Below are 23,584 nucleotides of genomic sequence, written 5' to 3' on the forward strand. Positions count from 1 at the left end.
CGTCACTTCCCACATGGTGTGACGTAAAGTGCGGAAACACCGCCCTGGAACAACTAGTTTCAACAAGCTTTATTGATCGCGCTGTGGAGACAGAAGCGTTTCCTGTGTATCGCACCGGTCGGAGCGCTATGTTTTATCACGTGAGTATATAATGTCTTACTTGTGGCCTGTATATGGTTATAGTTAGTGCTGAGCGAATCCTACGAGCCAGGAGGCCATGGAAATGATCCCTTTCTTTGACTTCTATGGAGACTGCCTATAAACCCAATGGCTCCTACAGGCAGCACCCCAGTACCTGACTGCCCTGCTCTGGAGCTAAGGGCATGTTCACACAGAAAACCTAATGGCTCCTACAGGCTGCACCCCAGTACCTGACTGCCCTGATCTGGAGCTAAGGGCATGTTCACACAGAAAACCTAATGGCTCCTACAGGCTGCACCCCAGTACCTGACTGCCCTGATCTGGAGCCAAGGGCATGTTCACACAGAAAACCTAATGGCTCCTACAGGCTGCAGTGCTGCACCCCAGTACCTGACTGCCCCTGTTCTGGAGCTAAGGGCATGTTCACACAGAAAACCCAATGGCTCCTACAGGCTGCAGTGCTGCACCCCATTACCTGACTGCCCCTGATCTGGAGCTAATGGCATGTTCACACAGAAAACCCAATGGCTCCTACAGGCTGCACCCCAGTACCTGACTGCCCCTGATCTGGAGCTAATGGCATGTTCACACAGAAAACCCAATGGCTCCTACAGGCTGCACCCCAGTACCTGACTGCCCCTGATCTGGAGCTAAGGGCATGTTCACACAGAAAACCTAATGGCTCCTACAGGCTGCAGTGCTGCACCCCAGTACCTGACTGCCCCTGATCTGGAGCTAAGGGCATGTTCACACAGAAAACCCAATGGCTCCTACAGGCTGCACCCCAGTACCTGACTGCCCCTGATCTGGAGCTAAGGGCATGTTCACACAGAAAACCCAATGGCTCCTACAGGCTGCAGTGCTGCACCCCATTACCTGACTGCCCCTGATCTGGAGCTAAGGGCATGTTTACACAGAAAACCTAATGGCTCCTACAGGCTGCAGTGCTGCACCCCAGTACCTGACTGCCCCTGATCTGGAGCTAATGGCATGTTCACACAGAAAACCCAATGGCTCCTACAGGCTGCACCCCAGTACCTGACTGCCCCTGATCTGGAGCTAAGGGCATGTTCACACAGAAAACCTAATGGCTCCTACAGGCTGCAGTGCTGCACCCCAGTACCTGACTGCCCCTGATCTGGAGCTAAGGGCATGTTCACACAGAAAACCCAATGGCTCCTACAGGCTGCACCCCAGTACCTGACTGCCCCTGATCTGGAGCTAAGGGCATGTTCACACAGAAAACCCAATGGCTCCTACAGGCTGCACCCCAGTACCTGACTGCCCCTGATCTGGAGCTAAGGGCATGTTCACACAGAAAACCTAATGGCTCCTACAGGCTGCAGTGCTGCACCCCAGTACCTGACTGCCCCTGATCTGGAGCTAAGGGCATGTTCACACAGAAAACCTAATGGCTCCTACAGGCTGCAGTGCTGCACCCCAGTACCTGACTGCCCCTGATCTGGAGCTAAGGGCATGTTCACACAGAAAACCTAATGGCTCCTACAGGCTGCACCCCAGTACCTGACTGCCCTGATCTGGAGCCAAGGGCATGTTCACACAGAAAACCTAATGGCTCCTACAGGCTGCAGTGCTGCACCCCAGTACCTGACTGCCCCTGATCTGGAGCTAAGGGCATGTTCACACAGAAAACCTAATGGCTCCTACAGGCTGCAGTGCTGCACCCCAGTACCTGACTGCCCCTGATCTGGAGCTAAGGGCATGTTCACACAGAAAACCCAATGGCTCCTACAGGCAGCACCCCAGTACCTGACTGCCCCTGTTCTGGAGCTAAGGGCATGTTCACACAGAAAACCCAATGGCTCCTACAGGCTGCACCCCAGTACCTGACTGCCCCTGTTCTGGAGCTAAGGGCATGTTCACACAGAAAACCCAATGGCTCCTACAGGCTGCACCCCAGTACCTGACTGCCCCTGATCTGGAGCTAAGGGCATGTTCACACAGAAAACCCAGTGCGCTCTTTCAGATTTCTGCTGCTTGTGAAATACAGTGCAGATCCCCATTGATTGTGAGTGGATTCCACATGGAGTTTGTGGCAAACCCGGGACGGAAAATCTGCAGTGTGAACATGTCCTACCAATATTCAGAGCTGCTTTTGGACCAGTACAAAGCAGTAAGGGTATGTTCACACACAGCAGGACTTTCTGTCGCTATCAAATTCATCATGCTTGCTGCCAAAATCTCCCCATTCAGATGAGCAGATTTTCAGTTGCAGAAAAATCTATAGCAAATCTGCTGTGTGTGAATATACTCGAACATCGAACCTTGCGTGAGTATGGGCCCCAATACTAGGCCGTTACTGCAACACCGCTACAACCTGAGATAGAGAAGCGGAGTAGCGCAGCGCACATAGAGGGAGTTGTCCGGCAGGAATTCATTCTTATATAAGTGGCAGAATGGCTTTAGGCTACTTTCACATCTGCGTTTTTGCTGGATCTGGCAGGGGATCAGCAAAACCGCATCCGGTAAATAATACAACTGTCTGCAATCTGCATCTGTTCAGAATGGATCTGGTTGTATTATCTCTAAAATGAACAAGGTGGATCCGGCACTTTAAACCATTGAAAGACAATGGACGCCAGATCCGTTTTTCTTTATGTCCAAAAAAACAGATCCGGCACCATTGACTTACTTTGTGTTTTGTGTCCAGCATGGGAACGCAACAAAATGGACCGGAGTGCATTCTGGTGTACCCCGCTCCTGTTTGTTCTGTTTTACCCCCTTTTACAATGAATGGGGACAAAACTGAAGCATTTTCCTCTGGTTTTGAGATCATCTGACGGATCTCAATAGCAGAAAGGTAAAGCGCAGTGTAAAGGCTCCATTCACACGTCCGCAGAATGTGTCCGCATCCGGACCTCCTGACGAAGCCGCTGAGGTGAAACGCGCGTCGAGGTCTTGCGCTTAGGGCTTTACCTTATTGTGTTCATCATATCCTCAGGTACGTTCCATGTATAGCACTACGGTACCTCTATACATGGTCTCACATCACATCCATATTAGGCCCAGGATATTATCCGGTGGGGCATCATTATATCCTGATATCCAGTGACCGACTTTATTTGTGACATGTTATTATATGTCTTGGTCTTGGCTGTCCATCTTTCCTTGATGTGAGGTGTTATTCATGAGCAACCAGTTATTTATTTATTCTGCCATATAGCATATACCCCCCTTGTGGGTCATTTCCACTACTTGCTATGCAGATTTGGTTGTCCGTGTACCATAATCACCTTTACCTGTAGGTTATCCATGCTTATCTTTACGTGGACACGCATGGTTACGCAATTGTGTATACTGCCCTGTGCTTCTCTGTATACTGTCTACCAACCTGTCTTTTCCCCATTTTTATATTTGAGTGAAAGTGATATTTTGGAATATTATCTCCACTTGCTCTTTCGTTTATAGATCTCTTCAGGGAAAAGCTGGTGGTTTTGCAGGCAAGCTCAATCCGTTTTTCTGAGATTCTGTTCAGTGTGTGCGTTTTTTCCTGTCCGGACTGAAGAATAACAATCTACACTTCTTACCAACCATCAGTGAAAAGTGAATTGCATTCAGATGCTTTTCGCTTTTCACGCAATCCCTATTCACTTCTAAGGAGGAAGGGCTGTGTGAAAAATGCACAATACAGAATATGCTGTTATTTTTTTTCCTGAACAGAGATAGTGTGAAAAATGATGCTCATGTGCACAGATCCATTGAAGTAAATGGGTCAGGAGTCAGTCCAGATGCTACACGCATGGCACCCAGACAGAAAACTCGCTTGCGTGAAAGAGCCCTGAGAGTATAGAGGTGCATTGTACTTGTAGATATTGTTTCATTTATGCTATTCTTCCATAGATTTCACTGGAACATGAAATTCTTCTACATCCAAGATACTTTGGGCCAAACCTTCTCAACACTGTAAAGCAAAAGCTTTTCACCGAGGTGGAAGGGACTTGTACTGGCAAGTAAGTGGCACTGATAATGGGTTAAGGCTACTTTCACACTGGAGTTTTGGTTTCCGTTTGTGATGTCCGTTCAGGGCTCTCACAAGCGGTCCAAAACGGATCAGTTTTTCCCTATCGCATTCTGAATGGAAAAGGATCCGCTCAGAATGCATCAGTTTGCCTCCGTTCCATCTCCATTCTGCTGTGGAGGCGGACAAGCAGAGTTTTGGGGTCCGTCTGACGAAACTGAGCCAAACGGATCAGTTTTCTATGACTCAATCTGGCACAATAGAAAACGTATCTGTCCTCCATTGACTTTCAATGGTGTTCAAGACGGATCCGTCTTGGCTATGTTAAAGATAATACAAACGGATCCGTTCTGAGCGGATGCAGACGGGTGTATTATCTGAACGGATCCGTCTGTGCAGATCCATGACGGATCCACACCAAACGTGAGTGTGAAAGTAGCCTGAGGTGTGTTCTCAGGTAGCGGATATGCTGCCGAATTGTGTGCGGGGAATCCACAGCACCTGTAAAGTGGGTGAAATTTTAAGAAACCTTTTATCCACCTGCTGTAAAAAAATAATGTAAAACCTGTAACTACCTAAATCCAAGGCATGCTGCACTTCTCTTCTGGATTTCACCCTTTTCCATGTAGAGGATGAAATCAGCAGCAAATCCAGAACACTGCAGAGACAAAGGAAAACCTGCTGTGTTTCCTCTGTCTCAAGTGTCTATATATGTGTCGTCCATCAGATTCCTGCCAATCACCTGTATTCTGTATACTCTAGGAATGGAAGGCCAGATCAGTTACACATGAGTACAGCTTGTTTTCTTTGGGAACTGAGGTGGGAATTCGGCCTCTTCCATGAATACGCTTTGCTGGCACTGTCAGCAGAAAGAGTAGCACCCCAAGAAACCATGACAGAACCTGGCAGACCGCATTATAAGTCAGGCTAGATTCACACTAGCATTAAAGGGAACCTGTCATCATCTTTATGATGCCCATACTAACGGCAGTATAACGTAGAGACAGGTGAGTTGATGTCAGAAGTCTGTCATTTATAGGTTAAAAGTGGTTGCCGAGAACCAACCTCACAATCATTGCAGAATGGGCCTGGAAAAGAGTCCTGGCCACGTGAGAAGAGTCCTGGTTATTCATGAATTCCTGCTCTCCTGCTGATGACTGACAGTTTTCTACCTAGTTTTCTCCCTTTCTCTCTAGGAGAGAACTACTAATCATCAGCAGGTGGGCGAGAGAGCAGGAGATTATGTATAACCAGGACTCTTCTCAAGGCCTGGGCTGCAATGATAATGATATAGAAAATAATATATCGCGATATATATCGCACATACTTTATATCGCAATATAGATTTTAGGGCATATTGCCCACCCCTACTAGCATGCGCTGCTGCGCAGTCTAGTATCTCTGAACATGAGCGCGCTCATGTTCTCTCAGCAGCACAGGGGAGAAGGAGTCACTCCCTCTCCTCTGTGCCGCTGCTGCCAATGGAGAGAGAGGGGCAGAGGAGAGGAGGGCGTGCTGCGCCACCAATGATAGGAGGACCTTTTTTTTTTTTTTTTTTTTTGGGGTTTGTACTTAGTTAAGTTACCAGGCTACATAGAGCGGCGCTCAGGGATCTTCCTGCACCTACTATTATTCCTGGGCGCCGCTCTGTTCGCCCGCTGTGCCCCTATTACTGTCTCCTGCTCTGTATGCTAATCACTACTATAGGAGCGATGGGGAGGAGACATCAGCTTCGAGAAGGAACACCCAGGATAGAAGCTGATGTCTCCTCTCCATTGCTCTGACAGGGAGCTGTGATCAGCGGCAGTGTGCCCCCCCAGTATTAGTCATTGGTGGCAGTGGCCACAGGGTCCCCTCCTCCTCATTGGTGGTGCAGTGGCAGCTTCTAAACGGAGCCCCAGGAGTGTAATCCTGGGGCTCTGATCGGTTAGAATGGCAGCCAGGACGCTACTGAAGCCCTGGGTGTCATGGTCGGCTCCCTGCTGCTGTGTGAACAGAGCACAGGGCAGCAGGGAGAGTGTGAGGTCCCATTCACCCTAATAGAGTTCTATCAAGGTGAATAGGACAAGGGATGAAAAAATCCCAGGTTCTAGCCCCTAAGGGGGGAAATAGTTCTTAAAAAGTAAAAACAGACCAAAATATTAAGTATAAATTATATATAAACAATAAATAACCATATCGCCACGTCCGAAAAGTCCAAACTATTAAAATAGAAAAAAATCTGTGGTGAAAAAAACCCTGCAAGATTCGCCATTTTTTTTAATTAAATTTTTTTTTTTAATGCGGAATGCACGTGGCTTTTTTTTTTTTTTTTTCGTGTGGTATCGCAATACTTTTTTTATGGTGTCGAAATAGAATAAAAAATTTGGTATCGCAACAACTCTACTCAGGATAGATCATCAGTACCTAATCAGTGGGGGTCTGACACCCGGTACTGCTGCCGATCAGCTATATGAAGAGGTTGTGGATAGGTCATCATTGTAAGAGCCCTGGAAAACCACTGCAGCACCTTTTCCATTTCTACAGTCTGTTCCCTGGTCTTCATGCCCCATTTATTCTTCTCCTTTCTCAGGTATGGTTTTGTGATCGCGGTCACCACCATTGACAATATTGGTGCTGGTGTTATCCAGCCTGGCAGAGGCTTTGTGCTGTATCCTGTCAAATATAAGGCTATTGTTTTCCGCCCCTTTAAGGGAGAAGTAGTAGATGCCGTAGTTACCCAAGTCAATAAGGTGAGTGGGCTATGCACAACTTACACATCCCTTTTGAGTTGCCTGTTGTATAGATCTGAATGTAGCTGCACTGAACAACACAAAAATATATCCATACACCTAGAAATGTAGGCTTATTCTGGTGAATCCTTGGAGGTAGACGCCCTGACAGACACCTCTGGAGGACTCTGCTAAACACAACTCTGTTGGGCTTGGAAACATGTTACTGTTCATTGGGTGAATACAGCTCTGGGTTTCTTTTGATTAAACTTGGAGCTCTGCCTCTTGTGGACTGTATTAGAGAAGGTTTGGGGTTTTTATTGAACCTTTGGAGGCTTTTGGCTGTACGAGCAGCCCATCTTTAGTATCAGAAGTGTATCCCGCCCAACAGATATCTCTGTATTATCACTTTCCCCAAACGCCACTATTTATCAAAAATGCCTTATTCTAATGTTATTAGCCTAACATGTTACCCTGGGACAAATCTGTGTTGAGTTACGTCCTGCGTTGGAACCATGTAATTTGGGACGCGTTCTTGGTAAGAACCAGGGTTGTGGTTAGTGTCATGATCTGCCGATGTCGGGACACATCTCGCTGCCCTTAGTTCTGCTGTCCCATCATGCCTCTGACAAACCAGTAGGATTCAAGCATGGGGGATAATGGAAAAACCTATCCAAAGAGGAATGCTAGAGTAATGGAAGGAACACTTTACTGTAGATTACCCCTTCAATAAAGGTTTGTTTCTGTTTTCAGGTTGGATTGTTCACAGAAATTGGACCTATGGCGTGTTTTATCTCTAGACATGTAAGCATAAAAGTTCCATATCTTAAAGTGTAACTGCCATTTCACTACAAAAAAATGAAATTCCTAACATGTGATGCGGAAGGGAAGATATTCATGAAGCTTTATTTTTCAGGTAATTTTACCTTTCTGATGTCTGTATTTAGTTCTTGGCAATCCTATTTCTCTGTGCCTGCATTTCAGCTTCTACCCAAAATGGCATCTGCTGCACTTCCTGTGGTGATCTTTGCCCTGCCCTCACTTCCCATAAGCCCTTGCTCTCCTCCTGAACTAGGAGGACCAAGCAAAATGCAGATAACTCCCCCCCCCCCCCCCAGAGCAGTGTGTATCCTCTCACATACAGCTAACCAGAGACAGACAAGACCAATCAGAATGCAGATCACTACCCCAGAGCAGTGTGTATGTATCCTCTCACATACCCCTAACCAGACAAGCCCTGCAATTACATAAAATCAGTAAGCATTTGTTTTAGCCTATTAATTGTCACGTTAAATTATATTTTTTTTTTACCATTTTGGGGTGTATATATAGTGTGTTTAATAATTTTAGGGGGAAAGATACATTTTTTTTTAAATTTTTTTTTTTTTACATTTTGTGGAATTTTCTTTATGGTGTTCACTTTGTGGTAAAAATGCCTTAATTTTATTATGTGGATCACTATATTGATGATGTCACACAAGTTTCCATGTATTTTTCTCAACTTCTGCAGCCTGTCAGCTCTGCCGCTGGTCCCTCATTCTCCTCCACACTGACGGGAGGGGGTTGTCCGCTTTAACTGCTCATATCTCTGGTTTGGTACCAGCTATGGCTTTGTATTGTCTGAAAGCTGACATTCCAAGCTTTCAGGCAATACCAGAATGACGGCAATCTGTTCAGTACAGTTGAAGATATTACTGATAGAAATCAGGATGCTGTGAATCAAGCAGACAGTCAAAGTAAAAGCAGATTTTACCCGCGATTATTCCCGACTTTCTAACAGTGATTTCTCCTCTGTTGCTTGGACTTTAGCTGTCATTCTGGTCTTGTATGGAAGCCTGGAATGTCAGCTTTCAAACAGTTGCATGTTTGCTGCTACCATTCAGGAGATATCCTCATCTAAGGCTACTTTCACACTAGCGGGTGAACAGCCTGTCGGATCCGTCCTGCCGCTAGTGACTGTGTGCCCCCAGACTGCTGCTCCGTCCCTATTCACTACAATGGGGGCGGTGCAAAGTTCCAGCGGACGCACGGCAGAGCGCGGTGATAAATGTCGGACATGTACTAGTTTTATTCCGGCAGCCTCTCACCGTGGGCTGCCGTGACTCCGCCCCTGCCCCATTATAGTCAATGGGGATGGAGCAGCAGTCCGGGGGCACACTGTCACTAGCGCAGGACGGGTCCGACAGGCTGTTCACCTGATGGAACAGCCTGCCGGAGGTCCATGCCACTAGTGTGAAAGTAGCCTAAAGCAGCTCTCCCCCCTCCACTTTCTGCCAGAGCCCAGGCACTCGGGGCTGTGCGCCTCCTCCCAGTGCTCTCCCGTCACTTGTTTATAATACAGAGGAGACGGCTGCAGAATAGGAAAGGGGCACACATTTGTGGGCGTTATCAGGTGAAACTGAAAATGATTAAATTTTAAAGCACAAAAGCACTTATACAGTAGGGTGTACTATACCATTAGCGTATAAAAAAAAAAATGAAACGGCAGTTACACTTTAATGAAACTGGTGGTATCAGTTTAAAGAGGTTCACTGTCTTATTAATCACCAGTAGATAGCAGTCTCTGAGTTGCTATGTTAAGACTAATGCTTGACATTGTATGTATCAGGTTTCTTTTTAGAGTTGTATTTCTGGGAGTCTGGGCTAGTCTGAAACACATCTCTGTCTTGTGATTTGTCGATGGCAAGGGCAGAATGATTTTAAAGTTAACCATTAATGACATTAAAAGGGTTATCAGAAATGTTGATATTGGAGTCCGACCCCCGGCGATCAGATGCCTGAAGAGGCCGTGGCACTCTTACCAAGCTCAGCGTATATAAAGGCTGTGCTTGGGATTACACCTCATTCTTTTGAATAGGACTGAGCTCCGCTTAGGCCATGTGGAGAGGCTGTGGTCCTCATCAAACACCACAGCTGGTTCAAAAAGTTGATTGGCTGCGGGTGCTCGGGGTCAGAACCCCACCAAACATATATTGATGACCTATCCTGTGGATAAGCCATCAATCTTAACATCTCGGACAACCCCTTTAAAAGTTTCAGGTGATTGCCATACACAAACTGGTGGGGGAAAAGCTGTATTGGGGGGGCGGGCCGCTTTCAAGATGCTCTGACCAATGTGTTTGTAAGACGACTACGCACTTACTAATCTGGATTTTAAAATTGTACTCCATTTTCTATATTTCTAAGGGTATGCCTCCTTGTTTGCCAGGTCTTGTGATTAGGCGAATCGCCTTCATGTGATGTCTCCTCCAGTCATCTGAACTAGCACTGTGGGGAGTTTAGTGCAGGTGCACTGTATTACTGGAGGAGGCCGAGTCATGTGTCTGGTCACATGACCCTCCATCAGCAGCCATCTTATGGATGTGACAGAAGATTTACCTAACAAGGGGACATGGCTTCTGAAATATAGCAAACTGCACAGAATAGCTACGAGTCTATACTAGTAAGTGCCATATAGTCATCTTGCCTACACATTGGTCACAGGTAGCCAGAAAGTGTCAGTCCCTTTTAAGCCTTTTTCTGCTGTAAAGGTGAGTTTTGTCTTTTCATCCTTGTTTCAGTCCATCCCATCTGAAATGGAGTTTGATCCGAATTCTAACCCACCATGTTATAAGACTGTAGATGAGGTAAGATTTATACACGCATTCTTTTTATTAATTTTATTTACACTGTCTGTATATTAACCCTTTCACTACCGAGCCACTTTTCACCTTAAATTCCAGGCCACTTTTTGCAAATCTGACATGCGTCACTTTGTGGTAATAACTTTGGAACGCTTTAACTTATCCAAGGCATTCAGAGATTGTTTTCTCGTGACACATTGTACTTCTCATGATGGTGGCAAATTTGAGTCGATATTTCACCTTTTATTTATAAAATAATCCTTTTTAGAAACTACACCCCTCAAATTATTCAAAACTGATGTTACACACTTTGTTAACCCTTGGGGTGTTCCACAAGAACTAAAGGAAAATGGAGGTGAAATTTAAAAATTTCACTTTTTTTGGTAGATTATTATGTTATTTTTATTTTTTATTTTTTTTATGTCCCTTAGGGACTGGGCTCATTTTTACCTTAAGGACCAGGCCATTTTTTGGCAAATCTGACCAGTGTCACTTTGTGTGAATAACTTTCAAACTCTTTTACTTATCCAGGCCATTCTGAGATATTTTTTTCGTCACGTATTGTACTTCATGACACTGGTAAAATGGAGTAACAAAAATTCATTTTTATTTATAAAAAAAAACTACCAAATTTACAAAAAAAATAGAAAAATTGGGGCAAATGTACGCATTGTCCCAGGGTGCCTGCTGATTGATTTCAGCAGGCACCCAGTTCTGATCACCGCGCGGCGGTGATTGGAACTACACATGACGTACTGGTACGTCATGTGTCCTTAAGTGCCGGTACATCATGACGTACTGGTACGTCATGTGTCCCCAAGAGGTTAATCAATCTTTTTTCTTGCAACACAGCAAGGGTTAACAGCAAAATAAAACGCAATATGCATAAGCCCGAATGCACACGGCTGTGTTACACAGCCGTGAGCGGTCCGTGGTAACACGGGCTGGATTCCTGCTGAGAGCTGGAGCGTACAGCGTCATTGGTTGCTATGACGCCGTGAGCTTCCTGCTGCCGCAGTACAGTAATTCACTGGTATAGATCATACCAGTGTATTACTGTACTGCGGCGGCAGCAGGAAGCGCACGGCTCTCAGCAGGAATCCAGCCCGTGTTACCACGGACCGCTCTCGGCTGTGAAACACGGCCGTGTGCATTCGGCTTTACTCTGATTCTGCAGTTTACAGAAGTGCCCGATATGTGTCGGTAAACTGCTCTATGGGCATGTCCCAGTGGTCAAGGAAAGCAGCGCCATATGGATTTTGGAGGAAGATTTTGCTAGAGTGGGCACCATTTTGTATTTGAAGAAACCCTGGTGTACCCCTACACCCCTTAAATAATATATTAGTGGGTGGGGGGTACTAAGCGTTTTACGGAATTTGGAAACACTTGACTATAAATGAAAAGTTTCATTTCATCCAATTTATAATGTTGCTTTAGCCCCAAAATTTTTCATTTTCACAAGGGGTAACAGGAGAAAAAGCACTCCATAATTTGTTATCCATATGTGGTGGTAAACTGCTGTGGGGGCACATGGCAGGATTCAGAACAGAAGGAGAGGCTTTTGCAGCGCAGATTTTTATGGATTGATTTACGGGTGCCATTGTTTGTGTGTGTGTGTGTATATATATATATTTTAACTTTACAAACTTCTGTATTGTAATGCATTGGCTGTAAGTGTATTACACTGTAATGCACTTCCAGCCTTCCTGCCTGTGAGATCCAGGGGGCTGGATATCACAGGCTAACACTGATGGCAGCCACGATGCCTTGGGAAGGCCTTGGACTGCCGTCGCAGCAGCACGGGGACCCGATGGGTGCTCCCTCCTTGCATGGACATTGCACATGCTGTAGTCAGCGCTGACCGCAGCACATCTAGGGCTAATGCTAGTGTTTTCACCGATGCCGGCGTGTACAACAGGGGTCTGGCTATTTGCTCCTGCACCCGCCCGATCAGCGCGCCGTGCACTGGTATTTTAAGCCAGAGCAGCCAGCGCCGTTAAACCACCTTAACGCAATCTGACTTGCGTGTAGATGCACTGGGTATGTATAGAGCGGGCTCAGGAGCAGAGGCCTCTCCGCACCTGGTGCATGCTGGCTGTGTTATACTACTTACAACAAGATAACTCTGATCCTGGCCATATAGTCCCTCAGATGCCTATTTCAATAGTGACCACGGTTCCGTCTTTGTTCTTACACTTTTGTTTTGCGCTCCCTGCCTTCCCAGAACAGGATTTTTAGTTTTCTCTTCCATTCACATAGCCTGCTACAAGCAAGGGCTCCATAGAAAATATTGAGCAGCAGCCTCCTCTCATTCACTATGACGGGGGTTGCGCCTCCGATCACCGCACAGGGAGCCGGAGCATTACCGGAAGCATGTTCTTCCAGTATTTACAGCGCTCAGATGCTGTGGTCAGGATTGACCACAGCATCTAAAGTGTAATGTGACATTAGCCGCAGGTGTCTGCTATATGAAACGGCTGGCACCCCGTGGCTACGGTGCCCGCTCTGCTCGGGAGCGGGTGCGATCTTTAAAGACCCGGCCTTCCACAGTTCCTACTAAATGGGAGTTCCAAGATTTTGTTAGTGATAGCCAGTGGATAGGCCAGTCAATCAGCTGTTACCCTGTAGCTCAGGTTTGCTGTGGACGGAGCTGCTGTCATTCACGTAACTAGTAGCAGCACTGCAGTGATCGGCTTCCTCCACTACACAATGGGCAGAGCTGTTTAGTTCCAGTGCTGGAGCTACAACTTAACAGCTGATCAACAGGGGGGTGTAAGACTCCTACTGATCTGATAGTGATAAACTACCTTGAGGATAGCCCTTTAACTCTTCCCTGACCAGTGCCGTACTAGTACCAGATCAAAGGTCGATTCGTTATAGGGCGTTAGTCACCTACTGCGCATGCGCTGCTGACCGCCCCCTTGCAACTGGTTTCATGCTGTTCGCCAGCGCATGCGCAGTAGTTATAGCGATGCAGTGCCCACAATGGGCATCGCAGTGCGCAGGCGCGGAATCTCGGCCAGACTGAAGGATGGCACAAGAGAATAAGAGGGCAGGCAGAGGCTGGGGCGGGAAAACAATGAAAAAAAAAAAATGTAGAGCAGCCTGGGCTCCAACACGGTGAACGTCGCCCCTGGGCACTTGCGAGTGCTCATTTGCATATGAATTAAAGGGTTTCTGTCACCTGGATTTTTCCTATAGAGCTGCGCACATGCGCTGCAAGATCGCCGCTAGCACGTCCACAATATACATTTTCCATAGCTCTCTGCTTTAATGGTGTCAAAAAACTATATAAAATATATTTTTGTAAATGGGGCAAGTAAGGTGCCCAAGGGGCTGTTTCTAACGTGAAGGTGCCCAGCACCGCCCGCATCCTCCAAATCTTCTCCTTACTCCCCGACATCACAAAATTACTGCGCCGTAATCTTGCAGCTAGCGCATGCGCAGTTCGTTCCCTGAGGCTGATGCCAGCACAGGGAAGGAACACTATGCCAGCACTGACATGCGGCATACTCGCACATGCGTGAGATTACGGCGCTCTAATCTTTTGACGTTGGGGAGGAAATTTGGAGGATGCCGGCGGTGCTGGGCTCCTCCACAGTGGGCGTGGATGGGCACCAGAAACGTTAGTAACAGCCCCTTGGGCACCTTACTTGCCTCATTTTATATATAATCCCTTTAAACTGTTTTTCCAGCTTCTGCAAGTCTAAAGAAAATGGCTAAGGTACCATTACATTCATGTATAGGTGTGCTATAGGACAATGTAAGCACGGAGTATGGCCATGTGGAGGTGGAAGGCTCCCTTTAAACTGCTTTTGTAATGCTGTTTCTGGTACAGTATTAAAATGTATGTGCTGCATGTAGGAAAACTTTGTTTCGGCCAAACTCGCGCAAGACTTAGGAATACCGTAGTAATTTACCGATCTGCGTATTTAAAACATTTTAAAATTGGACCCAGCCAGTACCAAAACTAACTTTGGATTCCTATTTTAACCCTTTTTTCAAATACGCAGATAGAAATACCGAAGTCTCGTGCAACTTTGGTTGGGACAAAGTTGTTCTACAAGGAGCACATACATTTTAATGCTGTACATGGGAACAGCATTACAACGTGTGTGTGTGTGTGTGTTTTTTTTTTTTTTTTTTTTTTTAAGAATCTGCTTTGAATCTATGATCTGAAGGTCAATTCGCTCAACCCTAATATAAGATGTGATGCTCCCCAATTGATATTTCATTGGGAATTCCAGTAGTTACTGAAACAAACACGTCAGGAGAGGTGATGACTAAATGGTTGAAACAAAAACATATTGAGAATGCATCCAAGTGTATTATAAATGAAAGGATGCAGAAGACATCAGATCGAAGGAGATGTGAGATCAGCCCTGCTGACTGTCTCCACAGTTATACACTACGTGCAGAATTATTAGGCAAATGAGTATTTTGACCACATCATCCTCTTTATGCATGTTGTCTTACTCCAAGCTGTATAGGCTCGAAAGCCTACTACCAATTAAGCATATTAGGTGATGTGCATCTCTGTAATGAGAAGGGGTGTGGTCTAATGACATCAACACCCTATATCAGGTGTGTATAATTATTAGGCAACTTCCTTTCCTTTGGCAAAATGGGTCAAAAGAAGGACTTGACAGGCTCAGAAAAGTCAAAAATAGTGAGATATCTTGCAGAGGGATGCAGCACTCTTAAAATTGCAAAGCTTCTGAAGCGTGATCATCGAACAATCAAGCGTTTCATTCAAAATAGTCAACAGGGTCGCAAGAAGCGTGTGGAAAAACCAAGTTGCAAAATAACTGCCCATGAACTGAGAAAAGTCAAGCGGGCAGCTGCCAAGATGCCACTTGCCACCAGTTTGGCCATATTTCAGAGCTGCAACATCACTGGAGTGCCCAAAAGCACAAGGTGTGCAATACTCAGAGACATGGCCAAGGTAAGAAAGGCTGAAAGATGACCACCACTGAACAAGACACACAAGCTGAAACGTCAAGACTGGGCCAAGAAATATCTCAAGACTGATTTTTCTAAGGTTTTATGGACTGATGAAATGAGAGTGAGTCTTGATGGGCCAGATGGCTGGATTGGTAAAGGGCAGAGAGCTCCAGTCCGACTCAGACGCCAGCAAGGTGGAGGTGGAGTACTGGTTTGGGCTGGTATCATCAAAGATGAGCTTGTGGGGCCTTTTTGGGTTGAGGATGGAGTCAAGCTCAACTCCCAGTCCTACTGCCAGTTTCTGGAAGACACCTTCTTCAAGCAGTGGTACAGGAAGAAGTCTGCAAGGTAAGAAAAACATGATTTTCATGCAGGACAATGCTCCATCACACGCGTCCAAGTACTCCACAACGTGGCTGGCAAGAAAGGGTATAAAAGAAGAAAATCTAATGACATGGCCTCCTTGTTCACCTGATCTGAACCCCATTGAGAACCTGTGGTCCATCATCAAATGTGAGATTTACAAGGAGGGAAAACAGTGCACCTCTCTGAACAGTGTCTGGGAGGCTGTGGTTGCTGCTGCACGCAATGTTGATGGTGAACAGATCAAAACACTGACAGAGAGAGAGCTCCGTCTCCCCAGACAAGTACAGCGGGGGTAGCCGAGACCCGGGGCGTCATTACCCCGACCGTTTCTCCCCTCAACAAACCGGAGGGTAGATGGAGAAGTTTGTGGTGCGCAGTGGCACCCCGCTGACCTGCTCGCCTCTCCCGCCGCGTGACCTGGCTGAACCTCAGAGGGGCAAGATGGCGGACGCCGGGAAGAGGATGACTCGCTCGTCCTCACAAAATTCTCAGACGCAAGAGCCGGAGGAGTCGATACTTACACAGCTGGATAGCGCTCAGCAGGCTGGTGAGCTGGAATCCTCGTGCAGAGATATGGCCATAGCGGTGGCTAAACTACTGGCACCAGATATTAAAGCCACTCTGGAAGCCACAATTTCAACTTCCCTGCAGCAGCTTCAGGCTACGGTGACCCAGCACACAGAACAAGTGCAAGAGCTTGAGCAGAGGATGGGCATTGTGGAGGACGAGCTGGAGAGAGTCCATACCCAGCTCAGGGACGTTACACATTCTAATAAGATGCTCCGAGACAAGGTGGAGGACTTGGAGAACAGGTCCCGCAGGAGCAACCTGCGTATCCTCGGTCTACCAGAGACTATTCCTGCGCATCAGCTGTCCCGAATTTGTTCGGTTGAGTTGCCGCAAGCCTTGGGACTACAGGACCCAGCAACAGTTGAGAGAGCGCATAGAATTGGTCCGCCGCAAGATAACTTGGAGGCCGAGCCGCAGAGGCGACCCAGAACGACCATAGTAAAGTATCTGAAGTACGCGGATAAAGAGGCCATCTTGTTCAAATATAGAAGGCTCCAGCAGCCGCTCAAACTGCGTGGCCATCAGATCCTAATTTTTGGGGACTACTCCATGGAGGTATCCAAGAAAAGGAGAGCCTTCTCGCGCATATGTACTGAACTGGTGCACAAGAAAGTTAAATTTGCCCTTATTTATCCGGCGATACTGAGAGTATTTCGGAAAGATGGCGGAATTGATACTTACCTTACACCTTCTGATGCTGCGGATGCCCTGGAGGAACGTGATCTATCAAGGGACTTAGCCAGGGGATCGCCTAACGGAGGAGCGGCCTCACCGAGTGGAAGTCGCTTTGGTAATTCCAGAAACGCGCGGTCAAGAGCATCGCCTGAAGCCTCTTCAAGAAGACGGAAGGATCCTGCCTCCAGTCCAGATTGGAGATGAATGTACTGATTGCCGAGATAGTTGAGACTCTGTGCTGAGGAGGGTAACCCATGCCTGCGGAGAGCTCAGTAAGGGATGTATGGGTTATTGCTCCTCGTGTTTTGATTCTGTTTAGTGGGGGAGAGGTTAACAGACAAGTTTAATACCATGGCTATATTTTGTCTGGGGGGGGGGAGGTCGGTGAAAAGAGTAGTAGTTTTAGGGAATGGACTCTGAGCTAAGGGAGGGCAGCGCTCTAACTCAGGTCGGTGCGAAAAAAGTGAAGTCCATAAAAGATTTGCTGTCTTGTTGGGACACTTCCCAGTTTCTCAGGGAGGTGAGGGTTTGGGTGTTTTTCGGGATTATGTTGGGAGGGGGGAAGGGGTTTGTAATGCCATTTCATGTCATTTTTGCAGTGTACCCTGTGGGATATGGGGAGGGTTGTTTGCCGGGACTCGGCCTCCCTGAGGTGCCTCTATGTCACCAATACCATCTACCCAGCTCAAATGATTAAGCTAGTCTCCTGGAATGTTAGAGGGCTGCGGTCTCCACATAAGAGAATCACAGTTTTACGTCATCTAAAGAGACTTCAGGTTGATATAGCCTTAATCCAGGAGACGCACCTTGGGGAGGCCGATTTTTGGCGGATGCGGCGCATGTGGGTGGGACAGGTATTCGGCTCCTCCTCAGATGGAAGAAAAGCAGGAGTGATGATACTAATCCACAGGAGGCTTAGATGTGAGGTGTTATCAACGGAGGGAGATGATAAAGGTAGACTATTGAAGCTGGTTCTCGATACGGATGCAGGCATGCTAACACTGTTTAATGTATACGGGCCTAATGCCATGCAAGCTAGTTTTTTTTTCGGAGCTAGAGCTGAGGATTGTGCAGGAAAATCGGGGTAATATGATAGTGATGGGTGATCTAAATGTAGTTCACGACACTCAGGAAGATTGTAGGAGAGTAGAGCCACTAGATAGGAGAAGGCAAGGGGCGACGGTGCAGAGAATGACGCTGGGCTCCTTCTTGCAATCTACGGCCCTGACAGATATATGGAGGCACCTAAACCCGGCAGAGCGTGTTTTTACTCATTTTTCGTCTGCCCATCAGTCGTGGTCTAGAATTGACTATGCTCTTGTCTCACCGGGACTGATGGGGAAGGTAAAAGGAGCAGAGATACTAGATATCCTTATATCGGATCACGCCCCAGTGTCCCTATCCCTTTCTGAAAATGTACCCAGAGGCACGGATTTTATTTGGCGCATGCCTAGCTACCTGGCCACAGATGAGGATTTCCTCCTGCAGTTGAAGGGTTGGTGGTGGGATTTTACAGATACTAATAGGGAACATCGAGACAACCATACCCTATTCTGGGACACGGCGAAGGCAGTCATTAGGGGACGCATAATCTCATATGCTGCAGCTAAAAAGAGGAAGCTGGCCCAAAAATTGAACGTAGCGACAGAAGAGGTGAGACGGTCATATACGACCTTCCTGAATAGCCCGACAGATACTAATAAAACCCGTTGGGTAACGGCTAAACACAGTTACGATTACTATGTCGAACAGAATACAAAACTGTCTGGGGATCATAGGAAAGCGCAGATATTCAAGTATGGCAATATGGCAGGAAGGATGCTGTCGAACTTAGCCAAACCATATATGCCTAGTACCCATATTAAAAGCGTGATAAATGCGTCGGGACACAGAGTTACAGACCCAGACAGAATAGTGGAGTGCTTTGGGCAATTCTATGCTGCTCTATACGGTCGAGCGGACTATGATGCTAATTTAGCGGAGGAGCTTATTGCTAAGACCTCACTGCCGCGGCTTACAGCGGAAATGTGTACCCAGCTTAATGCCCAGATCACGGAAGACGAAGTTAAAAATACAATTAAATCCCTTGTCAGTGGGAAGGCCCCGGGCCCAGATGGCTTTGGAGCGGACTTTTATAAGGGGCTCAAAGAAGAACTTACCCCCTTTTTGACACAGCTGTTTAATAGTTGCCTGGAGGGTCATAGCATCATGCAATCTGGGAACATGGCATATATCAAGCTCATCCCCAAGCCAGATAAGGATTTGACGCAGCCCGCCTCTTACCGTCCAATCTCTTTAATAAACCAAGACCTTAAAATACTGACCAAATTGCTGACTAATAGATTGGCGCAACATATGCCATACCTCATAGGACCGCATCAGGTAGGATTTATTAAACATAGAGCGGCGGTGACTAATATCAGATCGGTATTGGTAGCGCAGGACTATATACATCACGGACCTGATTGTGTGGGAGGGGGCCCTGCCTTGTTGTCTGTCGATGCTGAGAAGGCATTCGACACCGTGAACTGGAACTGGTTGTGGAGATCCATGTCTGCTTTTGGCATAGAGGGATCTTTCAAATCACTGGTTAAAAACATCTATCAGAGCCCGCAGGCTCGGGTCAGCGTACCCGGCTTTTTATCGGCTCCTTTCCGGCTCGGCAGGGGTACAAGGCAGGGCTGCCCCTTATCTCCTCTCCTGTTCAATTTGGCTCTGGAGCCACTTGTGAAGCACCTGATTCAGTCAGATGTTTTTAAAGGGATTCGGATAGGCAAGAAAGAGATTAAGGTAGTCTGCTTTGCGGACGATATCCTGCTGTTTATAGACTCCCCTCATCTTCACCTTCAAAAGATACTGGATACATTTGAGTATTTTGGAGGTACCACTGGTTACAAGATAAATGTCACCAAGAGTCAACTGTTGTTCTTAAATAACAGGGGTACTCAAGTCCAGCTAGACCGTGACCTTTGTAATGTGGAGGTGGTACCTCAGTATCTGACCTATCTAGGTATTAAGGTAGGGCGATACCCATCCTCGCTGTATAAGCTAAATTATGATCCCCTAATTAGGAAAATAGAATTGGAGCTAGGCAGGTGGACCAGATTGCCTCTTTCGCTTTTCGGAAGGGCTTACCTGTTAAAAATGGTAAGCTTCGCAAGATTGCTCTATCCACTTCAAACAATACCCCTTCTACTGACTCATATTGATGTCAGCAGGATCCAAAGAGCTTTTGTACGGTTCCTTTGGCAGGGAAAACGTCCTAGAATAGCATACGAGAAGCTTTGTCTCACTAAGTGGGAAGGAGGTCTCCAGATGCAATAAGGAGATATAATCTAGCCTCATTATTTAGGCATGTCAGAGATTGGCTGACAGGCACCTCAGCTTTGTCAAATACCCCCCTAGAGAGTGAATTGGTAGCACCTTGGGATCTGGTAGCCTTGTTGCACACTAGAATAAGAGACCTCCCTAAACCGTTCAAAGATTATGTAGTTCTGAAGGACACTCTGGCGGCATGGCGAAGCGTGCGTAAGCTATATAGATTGCCCATGTACATTACTCCTAATATGCCACTGTGGAATCTCCCAGCATTTCCGGAGGGTAGGCATTCGGGTTTATTTCGAATGTGGAAGGGTAAAGGGATTCTTGTATTGCGTCATTTGCTGAATGAGGGAGGTACTGAGCTTTTATCATGGCCTGAGGTCCAATCCCAGTATCAGATCCCAGCCTCCCATTTTCTGTCCTATAAGCAGATACACTCTTATTGTAGGGCGCAATCAGTGACTTTGGGAAATCCTGAGAGATTAGCCTGGTTTGGGGCTCTGGTGGGAGCACAGGAAAACTCTTTATCCGAGCTATATAGAAGAATGCAGAATATTCTCTCTACCCCAATAGGAGACAAAGTATATAAGAGGTGGGAAGAAGAACTAGGGGAAGATGCAGTCACTCCTAAATTGAGGGAAGGGATGGAGAGGGTGAGACAGGCAATCGCAAATGAAACGTGGAGAGAAATGCACTTTAAGATCCTCCATAAGGCTACGTATGCATTTGATCTGTCCTATAGGGACGCGCCCGCGCACTATCTGAGATGGTGCCCAAAATGTTCACAGCAGAAAGCCAACTTGTTGCATGGGCTTTGGAGTTGCCCTCACTTGAAATCTCTGTGGGAAGACTCTGTCGGGTATATCCAGCAAGTCTGGGGAGTAAAACTGCAAATGTCACCTTTGCACTGTATCTTCCATTATATTCCGCTGGACGAAAAGGGAGAAATATCCCATTCTACTAGGATTAAGGGGATACATTTATTCCTTTTGGCAGTGGTAAAGACCATACTTAGACACTGGATATACCCCACAGTTCCTACATTTCAAGAAGCACTGGGGGTTATGAAATATGTCATGTATCTGGACAGGCTAGATGTAGAGGGTAGCAAGGAGAGGTCCGCAAAGCAGTTTTTTCATACCTGGAAAAGATTTATTATACATTCTTTGACACCGACAGAATTATCAGAGGTTGTTAGGCCCTTTGTACATACTAAGTGGTATCTGGAGGGGAAACTGAAGGGCACATTGGGGGGACTGGAGGTAGTCTAGAGGGAGATCACAGTAAGGAGCGTTGATGTTACCGCATTTGACTGCGAACCACCTGACCCAGTGATTCTATTGGGAGAAACTGATATGGCATTGAGAGTTGGGAGAAGGTTGGGGGGGGGGGGGGGAGGGAGGTACTTGTTAAGGGAGGGAGAAAATTGAAAAGTCAGATATGGCACGTACTACTTGCATGCTGGACGATTATGTATGTTATCATGAGAGACGGACTACGTATCCATGCCTGCGTGCATGATTTCTTGTAAATTGTACGCTTGTATGCTGCCTATTTTTCCGAAATAAAAATTGTTTAAAAAAAAAAAAAAAAAAACAGACAGAATCCATGGATGGCAGGCTTTTGAGTGTCCTTGCAAAGAAAGGTGGCTATATTGGTCACTGATTTGTTTTTGTTTTGTTTTTGAATGTCAGAAATGTATATTTGTTAATGATGAGATGTTATATTGGTTTCACTGGTAAAAATAAATAATTGAAATGGGTATATATTTGTTTTTTGTTAAGTTGCCTAATAATTATGCACAGTAATAGTCATCTGAACACACAGATATCCCCCTAAAATAGCTAAAACTAAAAACTACTTCCAAAAATATTCAGCTTTGATATTAATGAGTTTTTTGGGTTCATTGAGAACATGGTTGTTGTTCAATAATAAAATTAATCCTCAAAAATACAACTTGCCTAATAATTCTGCACTCCCTGTATAGGCGTGTTATATATGTGGCCATTTGTTGAGTAGGTCGGACGCAATGAGATTTGTATGGATTGGCTTTTGTCCTAATGCTTTGTATATATTGGATTTTTTAGTAAAGGTTCTATGGTGATTTGTGTTGTCCAGAGTTCATTGGTTGGAATAGTGTGTGTGTGTGTGTGTGTGTGTGTGTATAAATATATATTATTTTTTTTATTTTTTTGTAGGATGTGGTTATTCAGCAGGATGATGAGATTCGCCTTAAAATAGTTGGAACCAGAGTGGATAAGAACGACATAGTAAGTGCAGTTTGGATTTTCTGAATCTCCTGTGTGAACCATGGCTTACAGCAGGCGCTGTCGGTGCTTTATTCCGGATCCTAATTTCTCTCTGTTCTTTACAGTTCGCTATTGGCTCCCTGATGGACGATTATCTGGGTAAGTGCCACTAAGCAGACCTCCTCTAAGTATACTAATCTCATGTATTAATAAATATGCAGCTTGCTGCCATGTGTACCTTTACATTCTAAAGTGACCATGGTGGGGGGTCTCTGTAATCTGTCTCCCACCTCTGTCATTATCATCAGTGATGGCACCCTTTTAACATAATCAACTGATTCCTGGTTAACCTCTTCTCCTCTGGTCTCTTACAGGTCTGGTCAGCTGAGGTGCTCTCTGACTTTTGCACTTGGAAGAAGTTATTTTACGTTCTGTATAATGTGTTTCAGCTGTTTTTCATTTCTGGTGGTAATTCGGCTGGAATTAATGCTGTATCGGCTCTGATATTGAATATGTGGGCTCTGTTTTTGACAGAATGTTATTTTATTAAAGAAATTGGATGACAGTGTCTTTTTAAATTTGTTTGATAAAGAATGAATCCCAGAAAGGGGTTTGGGGGGAGAACTCTCTCGGCTTGGGAATAGTGAGGAGGCTGATAGGCCGTACATGCTCTTTCTTCCCAGAATTCCAGGGAGGCAAATGAGCTCTGATGCCACCAGATGTAAGGCAGCTTTCCTATATGTCAGTCTTTGACTCTTTAAATAGGCCTTGACTCTCAAGCCAGCACTCTACTCTGCACTGATCAGGGGCAATCGCCCCGAAACAGCTGCCTGCAGATGAGATGCTGGCTTATTTAATATCCTAGTCATGTCTCGAGGCCTATTTATAGGGTCGAACATTGACTTATAGAATAGCTGCCTTACATCTGATGGCATCAGAGCACGGGCACCTTCCGTGGGGATCGCAGACCCATTCACTTGAATGGGTCCGCGATCCCTCCGTTCC

At 46.1% G+C, this 23,584-nt stretch overlaps 1 protein-coding gene across 1 annotated transcript; it reads left to right on the forward strand.

The window, feature by feature from the left end:
* Positions 1-5: 5 nt before the first annotated feature.
* POLR2G (RNA polymerase II subunit G) lies at positions 6-23,147 on the forward strand. Its single transcript, XM_044269605.1, has 8 exons — positions 6-140; positions 4,003-4,112; positions 6,693-6,852; positions 7,585-7,635; positions 10,392-10,457; positions 22,529-22,600; positions 22,705-22,738; positions 22,954-23,147. Exons 1-8 carry the CDS (start codon positions 129-131, stop codon positions 22,965-22,967), a joined length of 519 nt encoding a protein of 172 aa, XP_044125540.1. The 5' UTR covers positions 6-128; the 3' UTR covers positions 22,968-23,147.
* Positions 23,148-23,584: the final 437 nt, after the last annotated feature.

Source organism: Bufo gargarizans, chromosome 10 (genome assembly GCF_014858855.1).
Source record: "Bufo gargarizans isolate SCDJY-AF-19 chromosome 10, ASM1485885v1, whole genome shotgun sequence".
NCBI lineage: Eukaryota > Metazoa > Chordata > Amphibia > Anura > Bufonidae > Bufo > Bufo gargarizans.

Excerpts from the sequence above, each read along its gene's own strand:
- POLR2G (XM_044269605.1), top strand. Across the intron at positions 4,113-6,692 it reads GAAGGGACTTGTACTGGCAA|GTATGGTTTTGTGATCGCGG; the intron begins GTAAGTGGCACT and ends CTCCTTTCTCAG. Across the intron at positions 10,458-22,528 it reads GTTATAAGACTGTAGATGAG|GATGTGGTTATTCAGCAGGA; the intron begins GTAAGATTTATA and ends ATTTTTTTGTAG.